General features: G+C 32.5%; 2 protein-coding genes across 2 annotated transcripts in view; one reads left to right on the top strand and one right to left on the bottom strand.

The window, feature by feature from the left end:
- Positions 1–26: 26 nt before the first annotated feature.
- Positions 27–3334, top strand: LOC117115068 (NADH dehydrogenase [ubiquinone] 1 beta subcomplex subunit 11, mitochondrial-like). The gene is made up of 3 exons (XM_033258723.1): positions 27–307; positions 848–975; positions 2118–3334. Exons 1-3 carry the CDS (start codon positions 47–49, stop codon positions 2266–2268), a joined length of 540 nt encoding a protein of 179 aa, XP_033114614.1. The 5' UTR covers positions 27–46; the 3' UTR covers positions 2269–3334.
- A 1771-nt stretch (positions 3335–5105) lies between these two features.
- Positions 5106–22611, bottom strand: part of LOC117115067 (calcium/calmodulin-dependent protein kinase type 1D-like) — a 66509-nt gene continuing 49003 nt past the window's right edge. Inside the window, exon 9 of the mRNA XM_033258722.1 lies at positions 5106–8305. Within this exon, the coding sequence (XP_033114613.1) occupies positions 8189–8305 (117 nt within the window). The 3' untranslated portion in view covers positions 5106–8188. The remainder of the gene's footprint in view (positions 8306–22611) is intronic.

A 22611-nucleotide genomic window follows, 5' to 3' on the forward strand; every position in this document is an offset into this window, starting at 1 on the left:
TGTCTGCTAAAATATTGACCAAAGCCTTAGGTCAAAAGTTATCAAAATGGCTGCTGTATGCCGGTTGTCGAAACTTTTCTTCCAACAAAATGCTAGGTATTTCCAACGTCTGCAAGTTTCAAATCCTACTTTAAGAAATAAGTTGCCTACTTTACAACATGTTTTATTAAATTCAACTACTAGCAAAAGTGACCAAGCTGCAATCAGTTCAGAATTTGTTGTCGGAAAAGGAACGGAGGTCACCCAAGAAGAAATTGACGAAGTGATCAGACGGGGGGAAGAGGATCTGGAAGACCCTGCTCATCCTGTATGTCCTAGCCTAGCATAATATTTTTTTTTTTTACAAATTTGATTGATCTGTTCTAGGTGTAGTTGATATTATAAGATCTCATGATCTTATTTTTCAAGAGAACACTTTCGTTTTAGAAATGTATATTTAAATTAACACTATGACCGCCAGGGGTTTAAAAAGTATATTATTATTATTATTTACTTTATTAGGCCTAGGGGCCTACCTAGGCCTACAGGTATCAGCCACCGCCAGACTTTTTAGCAAATTTTTACACTTTTCCGAAGCTTGTTGAGATTGCCTAGGCCCCTATGTGTTCAAATTGGTATGTAGTGACTACAAGAACTAGGTAGGCCTACACGCCCAAACATTTTAGCTTAATAAATGGTACCAAACACTTTATTCTAATCACAATCTGTCTGTGACTCGTAAACAGTAAAATGAAAATGACTCACTTTTGGAGATTTACGCAATTTCGCACAATGAAGCGACGAATGAATAATTTTTAAAAAGTATTATAAATAATAAATAATAAAATATATTTCAATGTTTCTTCAGGATTATGTGAAACATGGTTTTCATGAGGACCCTTACTCTGATAGAATACAATCCAGGCTGGTGTTTTTTGGCATGATCTCGCTTGCAATGGTGCTTGGAAGTTTATTTATACATTACACACCTGATCCGTAAGTTATTGTCTTTATTAATATATTAATATTCAATGTTTAACATAACACTGTGCATTTCTGACAGAGTCTGAATACAGTGTCGGTACTATTTATATCTTTGAAGCTTGGTGAGAGGGTGGTTGGAGTGTGATGCAAGAGGGTTTGGGAGCTGGTTGTGAGATCCTTTTATAATTTGTTTCCTTTTGATAAAAGGTACATGTACATTAAAAAAAAAATAATAATACTAATAATAATTATCAATAATTACAACAATGATGTAAATAATAATTTCAGTATTTTTTTTCAAAAATTAATTATATGTTATACGATAATGATTAAACTTAAAAGTGACTGTAAAGAAAAGAAATATACATACCTTAGAATAGCAGCAGTATATACTATTTAGTGGTCCACCATCCATGCGATTGCTAATTGGTATTAATGATTACAATTGTACTGTAATGTAATTTAACTCTAACTGTCATCAATGTAATTTAATTTTTTAATTCTTTTTTATTTTTATTTACTTTCACCAAAATCCAATGGATATGACAGAAATAATAATAATATAATAATAATAAATTCAAAATAAAACAAAACAAACTAAGTGTGTATATGTAACAATAATTGTCTCAGAATCGCTAATTGGACATTGCTGGTAACTTAAGCACTTTCGTCCATAAAATTTTATGATGGAAACAATTGATGCTATCACAAAAAATATCAATAGATAAATTTGAACTGGAAATGTCATTATGCAACTTAGAAAGACGACAAGTACAGTAAACCCATTTTTTACAATATTTCTTCTAGATGGAACGAAAAATAACTTCTGTTTTGAATTTGTATTTTAATGTTTTTTTTAATAATGGGACTGTAGGGTCAATTATCTGGTTTGACCAGTCAATTGCACCAATGTTGAAATCACCAGCTAACCATAAATGACAATCCTCAATCCTTTTTATTTAGGGATTATTAAGTCTACTAAGGTAGACACTATCAGATTTGGGTGGTCTGTAGAACGAACCTACAGTACTAGAATTGGTTAAGCCCCAATTATATTTATCTGTTGCCAGATGATTTTCACGTCAGTGTCTAAATCTGATCTCTCAGAATTTTATAAATTTTGAATAATTATGTAACTGACTTCATTTCAACAGGAAAGGAAGAGAATGGGGGAGAAGAGAGGCTAAAGTTGTTTTACAAGAGCGAAGAGAACAAGGCCTGCCTTTGATAGATCCAAACTTTTGCCCCCCTGAGAAAGTATTTGTACCGACTGATGAATGGATCGCCGAACATGGCCGAGTTTAAACCCACCTGTTAGTGTTAGTCTCACACAGGTATTTTCAGATGCTGCCTGTTGAAAGAACTTATAACTAGAGTATAATGCTCGTGAGTGATGTTAATCGTGTTATGGCATGACTGCTTCTTCATCCCTCTCTAGATGCCAGTTATCTATTGTGTTGCTAGGTGACATCTTTGAGCTACGAGATACGACAAGTTGATCGAGGATCCATAAATACTCCCAATAAAATGAATTATTCAATACTGAATCGGTGGCTTGGGAATTCTGTTAGAACATTTTATTATTCAATTTACTCTGTTCATGTTGCATACATTGTGCCATGTAGACAGCAAAGATAAAGATGGAGTGTCTCTTAGACGAATATCAAACCTGCACAAGTTAATACTGTATATTAGTAATTATATTAAATATTTCTGTTTATAAATGATGCAAATGTTTTGCTATTGTTATCAATCATTTTTAATGACTGCTGAACAATAATTAAATTCTATTCATAAATAAGACTAATGAGATTTCAACATCATTCATTTAGTTTCTAATTATCTATATTTGAAATGGATTAATAGTTTTTCCCCTAAGTATGATTAATTGATAGAGCCCTGAATGTTAATTTACCATCATGCCAAAATTCATCATTTGGTAATACAGTACTGTAGTTTCATTTGACTAGGATGTATTTCTTGAGGTAAAATTATGTGATTTGTTTGGACTCTCCCCTCCCCCCCAGGTTATTTTAAAGTGGAGTCATAACTATTGATTTAATTCTTAAATGTAGGGGTTGTTTACAGCTAAAAATACCAATAAAAGCACATATAAAATGATTAAACAGCTTCTTTACCCGTAGTATAAAACTGACGTTTCACTTCACTCTTCAAAAGGTCAAAACTCCATTTTGTCACATGGATATATCAGTTTATTGAACCTTTACATAAAAAGTATGGATTGTTTTTTTAAGCTGTTAATAGGTCGTAAACTGCCTGTCTTCAACACAGAGCCCACATGGATTGTACAGATAGACTTCAGTTTCCATTGTGATGCAATTTTGTTGAAATAAAAAAATGATTGATTTTACTTGTTTTTCTTTTTTTTCTTTATTAGATGTCATATCAATTCTGCTAGTTTTTCTATGCATTTGTTACTGTATATACAGTAGTTAATGAGTAGTCTTTATTTAATTGGGTTTAAGCCATCACTTTGAGGAAAACATTAGTGAATAACAATATCTGTTGTAAAAACAGATTATATTTCCAATTCAATGTCTCAAGTTCAGCATTGTAGGTAATAAACATGTAGGGAGTGCTGTAAAGTAAGTTTGTGCTTATTTTCGCCCTATGCCTGAATACAGTACTAACAATATGTAGGCCATGTAAAATGGGCGAAACTGCAGCATACCTTCAACGAAAAAATGGAACCGCCCGTCATATTCAGGCCCATTGTGCTGCCTGAATATGTGGGACAACTCAATTTTCTTTTATGCTTAAGAGTAAAACAATCAAAATTCTGTGACCGTGTCCTTTGACATTTTCTTCAAAAAATTGAAAGGTGTCTTTCTTTGATTATTACATACCATTTACAGTTTTTTTATGATCCATTCAATAATTTTTGCAAGATCTTTCTGAGAGACAGCAGTAAATACATAACCTCCTTGGTAACTACAGTATGTCTGCATCTCCATTTCTAATCAACATTCAACTTTTACTCCATCCGCATGGTCAACAACCTCATCCTATCAATACGTTTAAGGATTTAGCAAACAGTTTGCAATAATTCTCTATGAAACTTAATAAACATGGAATCATGCAAGAACCACCATAAAAACTCATTAGATAAGTTAATTATGGTCGTTTATCGGTAATATGACGGTATGTTCAGTTCATTACTTTCCTTAAATATGCTTGTTTATTCAGTTTACCTGTTAAGACTCAGTCAGAACGAAATCCAGTAAAGGATTTATCCTCCTTATAACCATTAAAGTGGCTTCATCTCAATTTGATGTATCAGCATTTGCAACACAAAAACATGTTAAACTTATGTACAACCTTTCAACCAATCAGAAATGGAAACCTTCACATATTTTCATTTTTAACAGGAGTACAACTGGCCAAATGATTCTTATGGAGTTATTTTCAGTCTAGAGAAAATGAGAATCTAAACCACGAAGGAGGTAAGGTTTTCACCAGAAGTGAAAACTATTACAAGACATACCTTTAATTCAAAAGTAAATGATAGATAATCACTAAGCTACTGTAAGCGGTTGGTTTGAGGTATTGTTCCTGCTTCTTGTGCCGTAGACCCTGGTTCAAACCCGGCCAGTGTCGGGTTTAATTTGGAGTGCAGAGTTGAGAGGTTTTTATCTGTATGTGCGTTATGTAGTAGTTAAGTTATGCGGCACTGCACTATGGTTGCCGCGGGTGTCCAGGGGCCCAGAATGAATTTCTAATTTCCTATTAGAATGAGGACCAATAAAGAACTATTATTATTGTTATTATTATTATTATTAAAAGAAATAATTAGCTTATCAAATAATGCATGCTTCTTTTTTTTTTTTTAATTTGTGTATAAGTGATTCCAAATTTATCATCATATATTTCATCATCATTTTTTTCCCATTAGATGGATAATTCGATATAGAGTACCTGCAAATAATGTTTAATAGAAAACAACTGTCTCTGAATTTCACTCATTTCAATTGAAACATTAAAGTTTGATGGTGCGATGGCTACTGTTATAAATTATAAAATTTTACACTGCTGTCTTCAAACACACAAAAAAAATTGTATGTCAGGAAAAAACAAATGTGCTCATGTAACACGGTAAATGAAACTCACTAAATGGAAACATCTCGATTTAAGGCATCATTTTTTATATCGTGATTCTTTCATCTCTTAGTGTTTTATTAAATTGCACTAACTTCCAAAAGCAAAACAAAAATCAATAATACAGCATCTTCTTGTGTAAAACAATCAAAAACTCTTTTTGGATCCTAATTAAACAATATTACATACAGTCACCTCAAAAAATTGTCAAAATAAAGAAATATAACAGAAAAAATGTAATTTTTTTACAAATCTATTTACACTATGTCCAAACACAGGACATAATTAATTACATCGCTACTTTATAAATGTTCTCTTTTAATTGTATTATACCAAATCAGTCCACTCTTTGTTAATCACCGCAAGGGATTAAATAAACATATTGCAAAGAATTATCTCAGTTTGTTACTCAAATTCTTATCTACAAAATTACTACAAACTGAATATAAAATGCTAGTATCTTAGCAACAACCGGTTCTTTATATCTGTGTTATAATAGTAAACAAATAGTACAATTTGACATTTGAAAAAAATCTTCATAAACATATACACTGTTACCGTTGCTAAAGATAGAACATCAACAAAATCATTGTTACTATTGCTACGTTGGATAGATAAATGCTGATGGTTACTGTTTACAAATGCGACTTAATATGATATGGTTTTCTATAATAATCAACAGGTCCTACATATTATTGAAATAAATTTGTTAAAGCTATAGTCATGGGGTCCTCTTGCTCAATTTCTTTCATATCCACTGTCTATTACCTCTATCCTTGTCCAGTTTCTATAGCCAAAACACTCGCCATATGCCCAGTGTTCTATGATCTCTATAATAAGTGATGTATCTGGGGGTTTTAACAGGGAGCGGGGAATTAGGGGAATAAGAAATGAGGTGATCATTAACTATTAGGATGCAGTGGTAGCTCAAGAAATTAGCCAAAGGATCCAACAAGTTGGTTCGAACCAAAGGGCTAGTGTTTAGGGTCACGGTTGGGAACTAAAACCCCTGGTGGGCTCAAGGGGTAGAGATTTTGCAAATATAATTACCATAAATTTGGTTGGATCACAAATTAATAATTTTAATAGGGGTCAATTCCTTTCTGGGGAGGGAAAAACAATTGTCCTCAATCCCTTTTTTTGTGCCACCAATGCTTGGATAAAATATTTTTGCTCTGTAAATTTCTAAGAGGAGGGGGAGAGGGGGAGGGATAGAATGGGCGAGCTTGAGCCTCCCATGTTTGCCCTTTGATATGCCATTAAACTCTAAACATGTTTCATACTAATATGTTTGACCTAACGTTCCCTATTGTTTGAACAAGTATAACTATATGAGGTACATCATAAAGTCCACAGGAATGTTTTCTAGAAATTTCACACAATAAAAAAATATTTGCACACGCAGCCGCAATATCAGATGAGGATAAACACCCTCATCCAGCTTCTTATTCATAAGAACCATCCTGGGTTAACAACCATAAGTATGGCAATATCAATGATAAAATTACTTAATTTTTCGGTAACTTAATCTGAAAGATCTTAAGATGATTCCGTTTCAAACAACATTTCAATTAATAATATTAATATTACTAATAATATTAATAATATTATTATCTTAATACTAACATTAAACATCATCATTATGATACCCTAAATATATCATTAATATACCAAAAAAATGCATAAAATTAAAATACAAAAATTATAATTTCACAAAATATTACATAGTGTGTACATATATAATTATGTAAGCGCACATTTGAATTTACCTGAATGCTAGCAAACCAAGACTCTTGTAAGTGATAATCAGAAAACACTAAATCTACAAATATTAACCTGAATCACACAGAAAATATATAAACCCAGAAATACTATATTTGATTGACATATTGATAAATTATTTATGCATTGGTAATTTTTTTTATATCATTTCAGACCATCACTTTAATACTTACTGTAATTAGAATTACAATTTTAATCTTACAAATGTAAAAACCACTTTTCATTTCAATTACTCACGAAAAATGATTTTAAATATTTCATTTTTTATTACACCTTCAGCAAATCAAACATGGTACATAAAGCAATGTGCTAGTACAGGCAAGTTATTTTGTGACGTGTAGCAACTGCAGCAAGGTTGAATATGAATTATTTAGTTTAACCCAAGAGGGCGCACTTCCCCAACTCTATTTCATTAAAAGTTCTTTACTGTGCAAAAATTCTTAAATTACATACATAAGTGGGGGGAAAAAAGATAAAAATATATAAAATACAAAATTTTTTGCATTCTAGCTTTTAAATAGCTTTACACTTTAAAGTGTCCATTAATTTATTAAAATTGATTTTATTACTAGCTATCGTTAGCTACCCAGGTGGGTAATCATTAACAATAAAAAAAAAAACTGATTTATCAGATTTTACACATATCAGCAAGTTATATATTTAAACCATTTCCAGAATATCAAATTACATTTGACAAAACCTTACCTAATATGGTCATGATGACATCACATCATAACCATATATAGGCATATCGTGACTGTATATTGGCATATAACAGTTTTTTTTGTCAAATAAAATTTGGCATTTTGTGTTTTACATCATTTGCACAGCAGACAACCCTAAAGTATACATTCAATGTATTGGTAAACTGTATAACTTACATTAGGAAATTTAATTAGAATTTCTACACTTAATTGTTAATTATTTTAAAAGTATTTATACAAAATAATCACTATATGACAGATTAAATGCAATCAAAAATAATTATTATGATTAAGCTAAATTAGGAATTTAAGTTCATAAAATTATAGTACAGGAAAAAAGAAGGGAATTATTGAAGATAATAAGATGATGCTTGTTTTTTGACGAATGATATAGTCGTAAAAAAGTTCAATTCAGAGTCCCAATCGCCAGGCTGATATGATAATTTTGTGTTACCGTAGGCCTAGTTCGAAGCAGCAAACTTAGTACATAGTACAGCCAATGGGTTGAGAGCAGGTACGACTTCCCCTTGGTCGATTAGCCCTACAGGTTTGGTTCTCATCATTGATCGTCCAAATATCTAGTACTTGGCAATATTAACACGGCAATCAACCACAACAGATCTTTACTTCTTTTCACCATTGCTGGCGGCAGCAGCAGCTTTTTTCGCAGCTAGGCCCGATGCTCCTCCTAGGCCTAACATTCTCATGTGTCTGATAACTGATGTGGCATTGAATGCTTGCTATAAGACAAAAAGAGGAAAACATCGTTTAGATGCAAAAAAAAAAAACATTTTAAACTAGAGCAATCACTGTTTAAAGTGCATATCTTTACCCTGTGCCTGAATACAATACCAACAATACGTAGGCCATGTGTGATTGGGCGAAGCTGCCACATACCCTCAATGAACTTATGGAATCACCCATCATGTTCAGGCACATTATTTTCAGAGTGCTGCAGCCTACCCTCAAGAAAATAATGGAATCTCCCACCATATTCCGGCATACTCTTTTGAGTGTTGCCTGAATATAAGGGACGATTCCATTATTTTTTTTTATGCGGGGGTTAAAAAAAATTGAACTTTCATGACCTTGAACTTGAAAATTGAAAGGTGTCTTTCTCTGATTATTATGTACCACTACACTGAATTTTATGATGATACATATATCAGTTTTTGCGTAATCTTGTTAACAAACAAACAGAGAGACAAAAAGGGATACTGTAAGTAACTTTTAAAAAAATGTTATTTGGCTCTACATAATTTTACGTTTGACATTTCAATTAATATCTTGTGACCAATTTAAACTTGGAATTAAATTGAATACTCGGATCAGATCTTTAGACAAGAAATACATTATTCTATAATTCACAAAATATGAAGCATTTCCATGATAATTCATGCTTAACAAATTGTCAGTCTATTTTTAGAGAAGTGGATTGAGTAGTTTGATGTATGATTTTTTTCTTCATGCTGTCATTAATAACGTAGTAGAATAATTAATAAAACAACATGAACAACCACAAGGGATGTTTTGGCATTATCTGGATCAGATATTTATATACCATTAAGCAAGGAAATGTAAATGTTAATTGCAATACTGTAATTGATGACTGTTTAACCTTTACGAAAAAAATAACACAATATTGATTGGTTTGTTTTCAAACTAAACTACATATCTGGTTATTTTATTCTTTTAAAAAATATTAAATTGCTAACAAACAAACAAATAAATAACAAAAAAATTGTTTGTGTTTGAAATCTGACAGGAATTTGTGGAGGACCTTCTTTACTGTAATTGATGACTGTTTAACATTTAGGAAAAAAATAACACTATATTGAATGGTTTGTATTCAAAACAAACTCAACTAAATTTTCTGGTTATTTTTTTCTTTTAAAAATATCATATTGCAACCAAATAAACAACAAATCGTTTGTGTTTCATGTCTAGTGGAAGTTGGAGAAGGCCCTTCTTTACTGTAATTGATGACAATTTAACATTTTATGAGAAAAGTAATACACAATATTGATTTGTTTGCAAACCAAAACTTAACTAAATTCTGGTTATTTTTTTATTTTAAAAATATTATATTGCAACCAAATAAACAATAAACAAATCGTTTGTGTTTCACATCTGGTGGAAGTTGGAGAAGGCCCTTCTTTACTGTAATTGATGACTGTTTAACCTTTACGCAAACAATAATACACAATATTGAATGGTTTGCAAACCAAACTTGACTAAATTTCTGGATTCTACCGAACAAACAATCGTACCAAATAAACAACAAACAAATCGTTTGTGACTCACAATTGTTTCAAGTTTGAAGAAGGCCCTTCTTTACTGTAATTCATGACTGATTTAACCTTTACGAAAATAATACACAATATCGAATAGTTTGTTTTCAAACCAAAATCAACAAAATTTCTGGTTATTCTTTACTTTTAAAAATATTATATTGTTACCGGGCTTGCTACACACTAAACAACAAACAAATCGTATGTGTTTCGCGTCTGGTGGGAGTTGAAGAAGGCTCCTTTAGCGGTATCTGACACGTCTGATCACCTGATATCTATTGATTAGTAAATTTGACAAACAAAAATGTGATAGTTTATCTTCCAGCATTTTATTTCGAAAGATATATACAGATATTATTTGATACAAATCATCATTCTTTCTTCAATATTTTTAAATTTTGTTCACCCTTCTGTAAGCATTTTGTCAGTGGCCATTTTATTGACTTGCCCTTTTAATATTTGACATCCAAAGGGCATGTGGTGAATCCCAAGAATCTAGTTCAGTGGAACACGATCAATACACCATTTCTATATCTATTCAATCCCTATTCAAAGCTACTTAATATACAAAATATGCAAGAAATATCATCAGCGTACATATTTCAAGTGTTATACCAAGTCAACATATTTTAAAGATAATATATCTGTGGTAAACTCTGAAAAATGCACAAAAAATAAATTAAAATATGAAAATGCTTGTTAAAAACATCAAATATGTTATCATTATCCAATGAGATGCAGATGGGATGAATACGTTGACAGATTTTTTTAATACAAAATCCTTAAATTGATTACTAACCAATTTAAAGGTTATGCAGAGTATTTCAAAAACACATTATTCATGCCTCTTTTTAATATCAGGGAAATTATTTTCTAAATCTAATTTTAAATTGAAAGCAAATCAGTTCAGTATAGATACATAAATGTACACAGGCAATACGCAACTTATATACTGAATTTTGTTTTAGTTTGATATATAATACCCCTAATAAGCTGTGATATGGTGAAGGAATATGGGCGTTTGATCCAGATTGATGGGTCGGCATCGTCATGTGTGACTGACACTACGTTGATAGTATCATGAGGATCTTGTACATCAATTATTTGTTTTAACTGTGTCTCTTGTAAAATGACCGAGGTAACTGTCAGTAATACTGCATTGATGAAATCAAATGAGCTTTAATTTTTTTTCTTTACAAACAAATAAATAATTATTTAAAGTATAAAATGGTCTAAAATGTATACAGTAATAATGGTATTCTCAAAAAATTTTATCAAACCAACATATATAATTTTTCTGATAGACCAAACTTTTCCCTAACTTTACCATTTACATGCTAGTATGCTTTATCATCTCTTGCTTGGACCCGACCAAGGGACTACATGAATACCACCCCTATTGGATTATGAATATGCTTATCAAACAAATCATGTCTATGGAAGGTTAAAAAAATCAATGCTCTGATCAAACACGGTTTGACCGACAAAAATCTGGTAGCGTATGCCTTCTTTCTTCCAGAGAAGTGAAAATTTAATTACAAAGTTGCTAAGAGAGACGTGCAGTAGCATAAAAGAATATCCTATGAGTGTTTACATTATCACAAAGTAATTAACAAGGACGTAGGTATAATATAAATGACATTTAAGACTATACTGCGCAAATCAAACATGATATTTAAAGATATATCCTGTAAAAGTACATATATCTACACAAATTCAGCATTTTTCATACCACACAGTGCACCCTCCAATTTAATATCCCTTTGAGACCACTTTTCCAAAGACCCAAATAACAATCTTCAACCTTTTAACACAAAGCTAGCCCTTTAATTGGAGACCAACACCGAGACCACCCCAAATTTTCAGGTCCCAAATGTGGTCTCGAATTGGAGGGTGAACTGAATTTATAGCAGGTAACGCGCTTCCAGCTTTACCTAAAAGTAAAGCTGATATTTAGGGCCCTATTAGATAAAGAAATACTAAGATGCTTCAAAAAGTTGCATTAAAATTGGCAAATAGGAAATTGGACATTTTTATCAGTTGTGAGAAAAAAATCATGTGCTCTCACACAACCAACCAACAATTCCACTTTGATCAAGAGTTTTCCTCAAATAATTCAATCTCCCTTACCAACAAAGAATTTGCAAGACAGTCAGTGGCATATCTAGGAGTCTTGAAATGAGGGTGCTGATGGGGGGGGGGGGGAGGTGAAGGTGAAGTGATTTTTTTTATGGGGAGGCCAACTGGGGGATGTGAGTAATTTTTGGGGGCATGCGTCCCCTGCGCACCTCCCCCAGATATGCTAATGAAGAGTTATTTAGTCCAATATTTAAGCAGAACAAAATTGTTCAAGTATCTCATTCTAATGTAAGAAACAATAAAGTTATCTTGTATGCTGTATATATTAATTCTCATGTGCCAGGTTGTCAATATAACTCCCTTTTATCAACCCATCACTGTGCCCACTTCTACTAATGGTATTCTATCTCCTTTTTTGCATCACATAATTGAGAAAAGGTGCAAGTAAACTGTCTCGTTATCATTGAGAGAAAAAAGGATGGTAAGTTAATGGACTTGATTTACGATGTCAGGTGGAGCGACTATAGCAACGCAGGATGGTGTCAAAGTTCACTAATGAACGCAGGCCTTGATCTTCTATGATTTGTTGATATGTCTTAAAAATTATTTATCATATTATTGCACACTTCATTATAATCATAGATAATGGATATTTCTCTGGTATATAGTTATTGAACATGATTTCATAATTGTCCTCAATCTTATCCATTTCAGTGTAATAATACCTGATATTCCTTATTAACTGATTATTATAAAATGCCTTGGAGTTCTGTTGTTAATAGTACATGAAATTTACTGATCTTATATAATGGTGTACTGGATACAATTAAAGGTGATTCTGCAAACAATTCTGCATTAGTTTTAGGAGTTGGTAAGATTGTTTTCAATATGATTTAATATTAGTCCTTGAATATGATTGATCTTGAAAATTCTTCTCACGTCAATTAACCAACACATTAGTTGCATAAATACTATTCCTCGGACCATAAATTGTCTGCACTATCACACTCTCTTTGACAAAAAAACTGTATGCCCATATATAGTCATAATGTGCCTATATATGGTTATGATGTGATGTAATCATGACCATATTTAGGCAAGTCACAAGTTTTTGGTATTTTTATATTCTGCATGAATCCTTCTTTAAAACAGTGTTTATTGATGGAAATTGGTTGAGTATTAGGATAGTTATGAATATTTAATTCATTGGCTTTCAGCCATGTAGGTTTTGAGTAAACAGCTTCCAAAGACTCTAAAATCAATAATTTATTATTAAGATTTGTATTTTGTATGTTATAAATAATTCTAATATACTTTTCAGTTAGATTTAGTGATTGATATTTTGCAGAAATTTTATAAAATGCAAAAACCTGAAAATCTTTGATTCTCAAACATTTTGGGTACTTGTGGGAAATTAGAAATTGCGATAAATGGCGGGTTTTGCCAGTCGGTCACATATGTTAATCAGCGAAAATGGTTTCCATGTGTGTTTCAACGACTGTTGATAACATCTTCAAATATTAGGATTCAATGAATGTTCGTGGTTTTTTCCTGATTGTACCACAGACTATGGATAATTAATCAGAAGCAGATGTAGGGGTAATGTGACATGTTCCATGGCTTTTTACTGTCAAATCCACAAATTTCTTTACTAAGATAGATCACACCTAGCACTCTTAAGTAATTTCGCTAATAAACCTCGGTTTACATCATGTGATGCAGAAACATGCTATGCATTAGATTTTTTTTTTTTCTTTTCTTCGATACGTGAAAATTCTTGTTAAAAACCTCCTCGTAGTCTAGACAAGTTCATAAGTCCTTTTCATGGTATACTGCGTCGGCCTGATTTCAAATCGCATGGGTAGCCGTGAAGAATAGATTACAATAATCTTCAAATTTCCTCCCTAATACCTGTGGCTAATGACAATCAAAAGCAAGAGAAAAATATAACACAATGTTGGTATGTACTGAAGAACGACCTAATAATAAGAAATGAAAACATGTACAATAAAGTGTATTGCACTATTCATTGTTGTCAGTGATAACAATGGGAACTTCAATTCAATTCAATAAAAACATAAATTTGGTCATTTAATGATTCAATTAGGTGATCAATTTCTAATGAGGCAGTTCAAAGCAATTTAGTCTTTGCTGAATTTTACTACAAAAATTCCTTTAACTGATTACGAGCCAATTTTACAAAGAATTTAGAAACGGTGTTCTTTATGCGTCTGTTGGCAAGGATAATTATCTAATTCACTTTTTATGTTGAGATAATTTTATAAGGGAAGAATGGTACAATAATGAATGAATGAATGAATATATATTACCAAAATTTATAATAAAGTGTATGAACCATTGTTATAGAGAAAACCTTCAAAAATTCAATTAGGTTTAAATCAATTTCAATAGAAAATGCCACGGTGTAATGCCAAGCCATGTGATGAATAATAACAAACATTGACCATAAAACTGCCCAACTCTCATCGGAGGGTTATTTGAGGATCTGAGTGATTAGACCATTATTCAGATCTCGACATCTTAGCCCGGTCTTGAACCACGGGTGTACAGCGCAAGGGGCAGAAACATTATCACTATGCTCAGCTCATTAAAATTCATCAATTGACACATCTGATGGATAAAAACATTGTCGATAAAATTGTCTAACTCTCATCAATTGACATCAGTGTACAGCAAGGTTGTGAACTATATACCTACTGTAGCATCTTGAATCCTTATCCACACTACATAGTTTTATGTGAAAATACCTGCAATTTGCCTATATATGGATATGATGACATTGTCATGCCAACATACATTATGGATATGTTATATGACATCATCATGCCCTTTTATGGGCATATTACTCAATTTTATCACATAAAATTTGAGTGCGGAGACATTCTTGCAATCGTTGCATCATCAAATATGCAGACGAGACTGTCACAACACAGGTTATCATTACTAAATTGTGTTCCTTATTCTTCTCAAGGTAACAAGATTGTTAAGAGGTGTGATCTTTAATATATTAATATGGATGTGACCAAAACTGAAGGAAATTATGATTTTATTGAAATGGTTGGGATCAACAAACTGCTATTAATTCGCAGCATAAATATAGAATAATTACATAAACACAATGCACAATAAGCAAATGGGGTAAAGGCTACTTTTTGAAGATGTTATGGCTTCTGAAGTTTCACAAAAATTGTATGTGTAATAGGGTCGAATCTATCAACGTTTGATGCTCTGGTAAAAAGATGGCATGCATTTATAAGCATGATCTATAATGCTTAAATCCATCACATTCTCCCAACTATTGTTTTTAGTATTTTATAATGGATTTGGAATTTCATTATCTGTCCAATTACTGTACTGTGCTTATTTCGCCAGCTCCCATTTCAGATGTAATTCACATTTAATAACCCAATGAAATGAGTTCGATAATTTACTACTATTTTATATTATTGTTAAATGTAATGCTGCTTAAAATATAATTTCTCTGAAAACAATAAAGTGGATCTTATAAATTTAAATATTTGATCATCGAACAGTATAAATATTGAGCATGATGAGCTGGTCCCTTTCACGGGAAATAACAATCGACTAATAAGCTCGTACCTTAGAAGTCCCCTGACTAACAGCAAAGTGGTAATTAAAGACTACATTATGATTAAAAACAGAAACTATAAAAAGAAATCGCATTGAAAGCCCATATTTTATTATATACATACAGGTAATAGTTAATTTGCATACGACCAATTTAAAAATACATGTTCCTTTTCCCTTGCATCCGTTTTTGGGCAAGTTTTTTTTTTTAACTTTCCTTACAAAGCCAGACACTCCTGAAGACTTCCAATCAACCTAATAATTAATGGGCATCCACTCCATCATTCAGGTGTGTCTAATACATGATTCGCAAGTACAAAATGCAACAAAATTTACATATTGCTCCAGGGATGTATCCTAAGATATTACAATCAAGATTAACTATATCTACTGTACCATACATGTGTACTTTATAATCCATATAAAAGCAGGCAGAAGTTTTTACATCTGCCTGGAAAAGTCTTATAATTCATGACTAAGGGTATATAACCCAGCTCTTAGATAAGCCAAGTGAAAAATAGACTATATCTTTCCAGGCTAACAAATAGTCTTGTATAAACTTTTCCTCGGTTTACAAATATAGTAGGCTATTTAGCTAAAAAAACAATCACAAATACATGTGTGAGAGATTTGGACTATCATGATAAAAGTCATCAATGCTACATGTATGCATTCTAAAGAAATTAATCTAATTAAAAGAGCAAAAAGGTTCCATTTTCCACAATTAGAAAGTCAAGATTGATTTTAATATCCTTCCACAGATATATTAATTAGTCAAAGGGCTGAAAACACCTGCTCTTAGCAATTGCCTTTGGAATACATCATGAATATTCATAAACTAGAAAACAGTGATAATAACAATTAAATAATACCAGGAATAATAATAATGATTACTATTATTAACAACAATAAATTCTTTACTTTTTTAAAACTGCTTAATTGTTTCTTTTTTTTTTTCTGTGTGTGTGCACTTTTGCTATTAAAGTTCCTTGTTTTAATGTTGAAGTGCCTGACCGACAACCCTTATTCATATTCTTCGACACTTTAATAGTAGTTGACAAGGTTTACAAACAAGGGATTAAGTGCTGATATAGAATATAACCTTCATTTAGAAATAGTTATCAAAGGATTACCAATAAGTTTTATAGGATAATCTAGGTATCTGTTAGGATTAGGTATATCTGAAAGGATTTACCATAATCCTATATGCACGACACCCCTTTAAAAAATTACCGATGAGCAAAAAAAAAAACAATTGCAATATTTTGTGGCTTCAAAGAGCCAGATTACTCAAACAAAGTTTGACAGATTTTGGTCATCGACCTCTGCAAGATTTAGACTCGACATCACTTCCCCTTCTTAATCCAGAATAATCACTTTACGGATAAAAACAAATATAGTAAAGAGATAACATTTCTAAATTCTTTATCAAACAAAATGTTACTGAACTGTAAATATCATAGAGATTGGGAGGATGATACACTCCCGTGTCTGTTACAAACACATTTGATGGATCTAAACGTCCATCTTAACGATTCTGCCATTAACAATTACAATGCAACCAGCTTGGCAACTGGTGCACTTTTGGGGAAGGGGAAAGGTGACAACCTCTAATGAAAACAGCACCGCACAGATGCTTTCTCTTATTATTTCATGCGGTCCTACTAATCAGAAGTCATGCAGAGAAAGACGCAGGTCTTGGCAGGAATTTTTCAGCCCCTGGATGGGGCTTTGTATGATACTAATGGGGTCAAATTATACCAAGGATAAAACAACTGGTAGAACTGGACATAGGCAGCGGCTGAAATGTTTTAATTTAGAAATCGTGGTGATAGTTTAGGATCCGTATGAAGAGATACATCAGTGCAACTGCTGGTTGCCTAATCGAGTAGCGTGAGGAAGAAGGTGAGAGGGGGGAATTTATGCATAATTTTTGCTGTTAGCATTAAATTAAAATAATTAACCAATCAGTGAGCCTATCAAATGAAAACAAATTGATTTGGAATAAACTAATATAGCACTGATTGACATTATACTGCACCATAGTACAATGATCAGCTGTAAATATCATCAGCCATTGATGACGAGGAGTCAAGAAAGGAGCGTTCCCATCACAGCCCTGTTCTTACCAATCCGTTCACCGATTTACACAAAAATCGTATCATTAAGTTATTAGAACTAAACTGACATAGCTCAACAGAGTATGAACTCGTGTATGACTTGATAAGAAGAATTACGAGAGCCTTGAATGCAATACTCAAACAGTAATAAATAAGATGATGGTGATGGTTTGTGATGGAGGTGGTAAAAATTACGATGATGCTCATACTACTGGCAATGATGAAGATGACAATGTTTGATGAAGATAATGAGGATGATGACGATGAAAATCATGAAAATGACAATGATGATCAAAATAATCTCAAAAGACGATGACCTGTCATGCTGTAGATAAGATGCCACAGAATAAAATCTCTTAGCTGATTCCATCTCTAAAATCCATCCATATAATGTTTCACACAATAGGCCGCAGATGCTTCATATCTCAGCCAACATCATTCATACTACTTCATCAGCTATTGAAACCCTACCAAACATTAGGTCATAATGAGAGAGATTCCTGTCAGAGGTTGCGACCATAAATCTAACCTCGTATCTTGTAAGCTGATGACAGTGCCCGGTGCTATATTTCATTACATTGCTGACACCGATACTGCACTTTACCCCTAGGCTTTATCACCATGGCAATCTAAGATTCATATTAATTCAATGGATTGATGTTGGTGAAGACGGAAAGGAACACTGAATCAAAGATGACAGATATAATGGTGCTGATAAAATGGACAGTTAATGAGGAGGATGAAGAAGATGATGACAACAGCAGAAATATCAATGGCAGCATTTGTAGTGGAGGAGGGTGGCAGCAGATACACAAGGGGCGGTGGTGAAAATAAGATAATATAATAATAAATATGATGGTGATGATGATGATGATAATTATGATGGCAGTGATGATGACTGCAATGTAAACGACAATTGTAACTAATAATAAGACTGATCATGATCATGATGTTGATGATGATGATGGTGATGATAATAATGATTGAAGATGACAAAGATCACGATGGCAATGATGATGACTATAATGTACATGACAATTTTAACTATTAAGACTAATGATGATGAAGATAATGAAGATGATGATGATTGTAACTATTAATAGAGATGATGATGGTGATGATGATACTGATGATGAAGATGATAACAACGATAATGGCAATGATGACTAAAATGTAGATCACAATTGTAACTATTAATAATATTTATGATGATGATGATAATTAAGATAATGAAGATGATGATAACAACATAATAGAAACTTTCACAACATGAAAATTTCCCCATAAAACCGTCTCTTATTTCAGGATCAATAAAACAGAATGCTTGTAATTTGTCACATCACAATAGAGGATGAAATTCAATCACTCTATTCATTTATTTGAAATCTGATTATGCAGGGCACTTGAAGAGATGGTAGAGCAATAGAAATAAGAAATCGGATTCAATGAATAGCCGTTAACCAGAGATCCAATATCTAACTAATCGATTACATGTCCCAATCACTATGCTTTTATGCGAAAAAGGAAAATCTTTTAGTCTCTTGTCACCTTATAGCCTAGGTGCTACTTCGTATGAAGAGGATAGGTAGGAGAATACTGAGTTTGTTAAGGACAAGAATTTATATTTGAATATAATTTAGTATTATAATCATAACTAATAATATCAACAACATATTATAGTAATATCAACAATATCATTCACAATAAACTGAATAATAAAAACAATTACAACAAAGCCAACAACAGCAACAACTAAGAGAGGTAGGATATATTATTTGCTGAGAAACAATAACAACAAAAATGGCAACAGTAATTACAACATAAAATAGTGTGACAAAATTTAACAACAATAACATAACATAACAATGACAAGGACAGGGAATTGCTTTTGTTAAATCCATCATGTGTTTATGAAGGGAGATTAGGAAAGATGAATGGAAAAATGGGAAGGTGAAGAGTGGGATACAGGATGGAATGAGAAGAAAATTGTTGGGATATAAAGAGAGGGATAAAATTCGCTGAGCAGCAACAACAACAAACAACAGCATTAGAATCAATAACAAGGGTAGGGTTTGCTTTTGTCAAATTCAGCCATATGTTGAGTTGATGTAAAATTTTTGTGGAGATGTCAGTTAAAGAGGAAAGCCTACAATACTCTATATGGAACACAAATGAAGGAATACCTTATTCCTCATTGGAAGGAACACATGATTGCTATAAAAATGTCAACATAATTTTCTATGTGAACATACATGATTTAATTCCTGAATTTCAACTACAGCTTCTAACTAGCATCAGACCTCTGTCTACAAACTGATACCATGATGTTTAAAGAGAGAAAAAAAATTAGAACAGGGGCATTCAATAGCAATTCATCACAGCAATGAATGAGAGAGGTGTGAACATTCTTTGCCTTCGAGGCTTTACAAAAGTTACAAATACGTCCCCAGCTTATCATCTAATTTGAATCACAATCCATCATTTTCGTATTACTGTATACAGCAATGCAAGCATCTGCTAGAGTTAGTTCTGTTTTTAGTTTTCTGGCATGCAACATCTACCTAGTTTCACTGTTTTAGTAGTCAGCTAAGGTTGTTGTAAGTAGCGAGTTGGATCGCTGATGATGACGACAAATAATATATGGTATAATCCCAGACGGGACTTTATCCGGGATAATGTACATACGGAGAAAAATCCATCAATCTCTCCTATTCCCTTCATACTCTGTGACCTCATCTTAAAGGGAGAGTCCCGCATGTGCATTAGAAAACAATAGGTGAGCCCGTAAATTTATCTTGGCTCTAACATTGATAATGTAATTGCATCTTGAAGCTGACAATCATGTGATTGTTCTATTACCACTGACAGCCTCAATACAAACAACAAACGGTGTCTACAAATGAATTGAATAAAACGCATAGCTATCATGTCAACAGAGTCTATTGCTTTAAGAACATGAAGTACATTATTACATTATTGATTCATACACACTCTGTTCTCATATAACAATGTAAGCATTTGTAGAAGACAGTAGGCCTATATATTGATGATATTAATAGCCTCTTTATTACGCCAAAGAAGAAAATTGTAGTGTTGTGTAAAGCCCCGTTCCGCAACCTTTTTAGCCCACGACCCAAATTACATGTCAAGCACTCTGACGCGACCCATTAAACCCAAAGTCAATAAAACATCCGTTGTTTTATACGCGCGAGGTATAGCGAGAAGAACCACCCACTTGATTCTTTTGTGAATTGATTAAAATATATTATCACCCACAAAATCACTATGTAAAACCCATAAAAATGAAAATATAACTTTGAATTACTCATTTAACAAAATCATGTAAGTTATAAAATTTTTCAATAAGTTAAAGACTTTTAAAAATTAATGATTAACAGATATTTTTATTATAAATTCCTAGTGCTGCCAGAGATTTATGGATTGTGAAGACACAGACACATTAAAATGTTTTCTCATTATAATTTGCAGCTGAAAGCCTAACACATGGAAATGAACAAAACTAATACTTTAAATTTGTCATACCTGAAGTACAAATGTTTTGATAGTAAAAATGTATTGTCCCATGCTAAGTATAAAAAAAATCATAAAAATATTTTTTTAAATTAACTTGCCCATGTTGAAGTAACATAAAAATTATCAACTTGAACATAGAAATTATTGTTTTAAAAAACATCAGTTTACAGCGAAAAATGATAAAAACACTTCCAGTGGAAGTGTTTTTTTTAAATTTTTATTATAATTTGTTGGTTTGAAAAGCAGGGTACACATTTTTAAATTAATAATAATTTCTATGCACAAGTTAATAATTTGTATGTTATTGCAAAATGAGCAAGTTTATTTCAAACTCATTTTTTATGATTTTTTGACATTAGCAAGGGACAATACTTCTTTGAAACTGTGATAACACACGCATAACAAAAGTAAACTGACGCACTTGTCACACTTAAATTGCACTTTCATTTACTGTAATTTATTTTTGTTTGTCTATGTTAAATAAAGTTTTCACGATCTAAAGAGATTATCCGACAAATAATTTTTTTCCGCTACACAAACATTGGGTCGCGACCCATAGGGTGCGGAATGGTGGTGTAAAGCACATTGAATTTGGAAACTAGGGTTGGTCAGTTGGAAACGACATCCCTGTTCGACGGCGGAAATAGGCTTAAGCTTACTTCCTCCTGTCTGCGCCACCACTGACCCATCCTTAACCTCGCTCTCAACCTACATCTCCACAAGTAACTCAAGATATAATTCTATGCACTTCTGTACGAGTGAAGGTTGCCATTTCAATTCATTTGTATTGACTTTAATGTTTACATTTATTGCCACATCGACATGTCTTTAAACATAGTTATGACAGTGAAGGTGGCAATAATACAACTGTCAGTGCCATTTACGATGACAATTCCAATAAAAACAATTAATAACTGTTTATCACCGCATTAAACGCAAATAACCTCAGCAGAAAAGGTAAATATAGCGCTAATAAATGTACTTAAAAAATGTCACTTAAAGGCCGTGTCGTAAAAAAGTATGTGATTTGAAATTCTATCTCTTCTGTAAGACATTTAATAGCATAAATATTTACAAGTTTGGTTGTTGAAGTTAGGAGAACATTTACCTCTCACCTTTGCCACTGTCAGTAGGGATTAACAAATCTCATTAAAATAACACTTAATTACTACCGTAGTTCCTCTTGTATATGCCCACCCCATTGAATAAAAAATTAAGCCAATTTGGGGTGGGTGGGGAGGGGGTGGTCTTATACCTGAGGAATCCCATTTTCAATCAAAAGGCAATTTTTCAGCACTGCATAATTCAAAGCCAGTATTTGTAAAAGTCAGCTACTACTCTTTGAAATCATACCATGGGCTTTTGCCCGAAGAAAGGCTAGTACATAAATTGGACATAAAGCAGGAGATGAGC

This window comes from Anneissia japonica, unplaced genomic scaffold (genome assembly GCF_011630105.1).
Source record: "Anneissia japonica isolate Jap-2015-1 unplaced genomic scaffold, ASM1163010v1 scaffold24_len2511860_cov200, whole genome shotgun sequence".
NCBI lineage: Eukaryota > Metazoa > Echinodermata > Crinoidea > Comatulida > Comatulidae > Anneissia > Anneissia japonica.

Excerpts from the sequence above, each read along its gene's own strand:
- LOC117115068 (XM_033258723.1), top strand. The coding sequence starts at position 47 with ATGGCTGCTGTATGCCGGTTGTCGAAACTTTTCTTCCAACAAAATGCT. Across the intron at positions 308-847 it reads TGGAAGACCCTGCTCATCCT|GATTATGTGAAACATGGTTT; the intron begins GTATGTCCTAGC and ends ATGTTTCTTCAG. Across the intron at positions 976-2,117 it reads ATACATTACACACCTGATCC|GAAAGGAAGAGAATGGGGGA; the intron begins GTAAGTTATTGT and ends TCATTTCAACAG.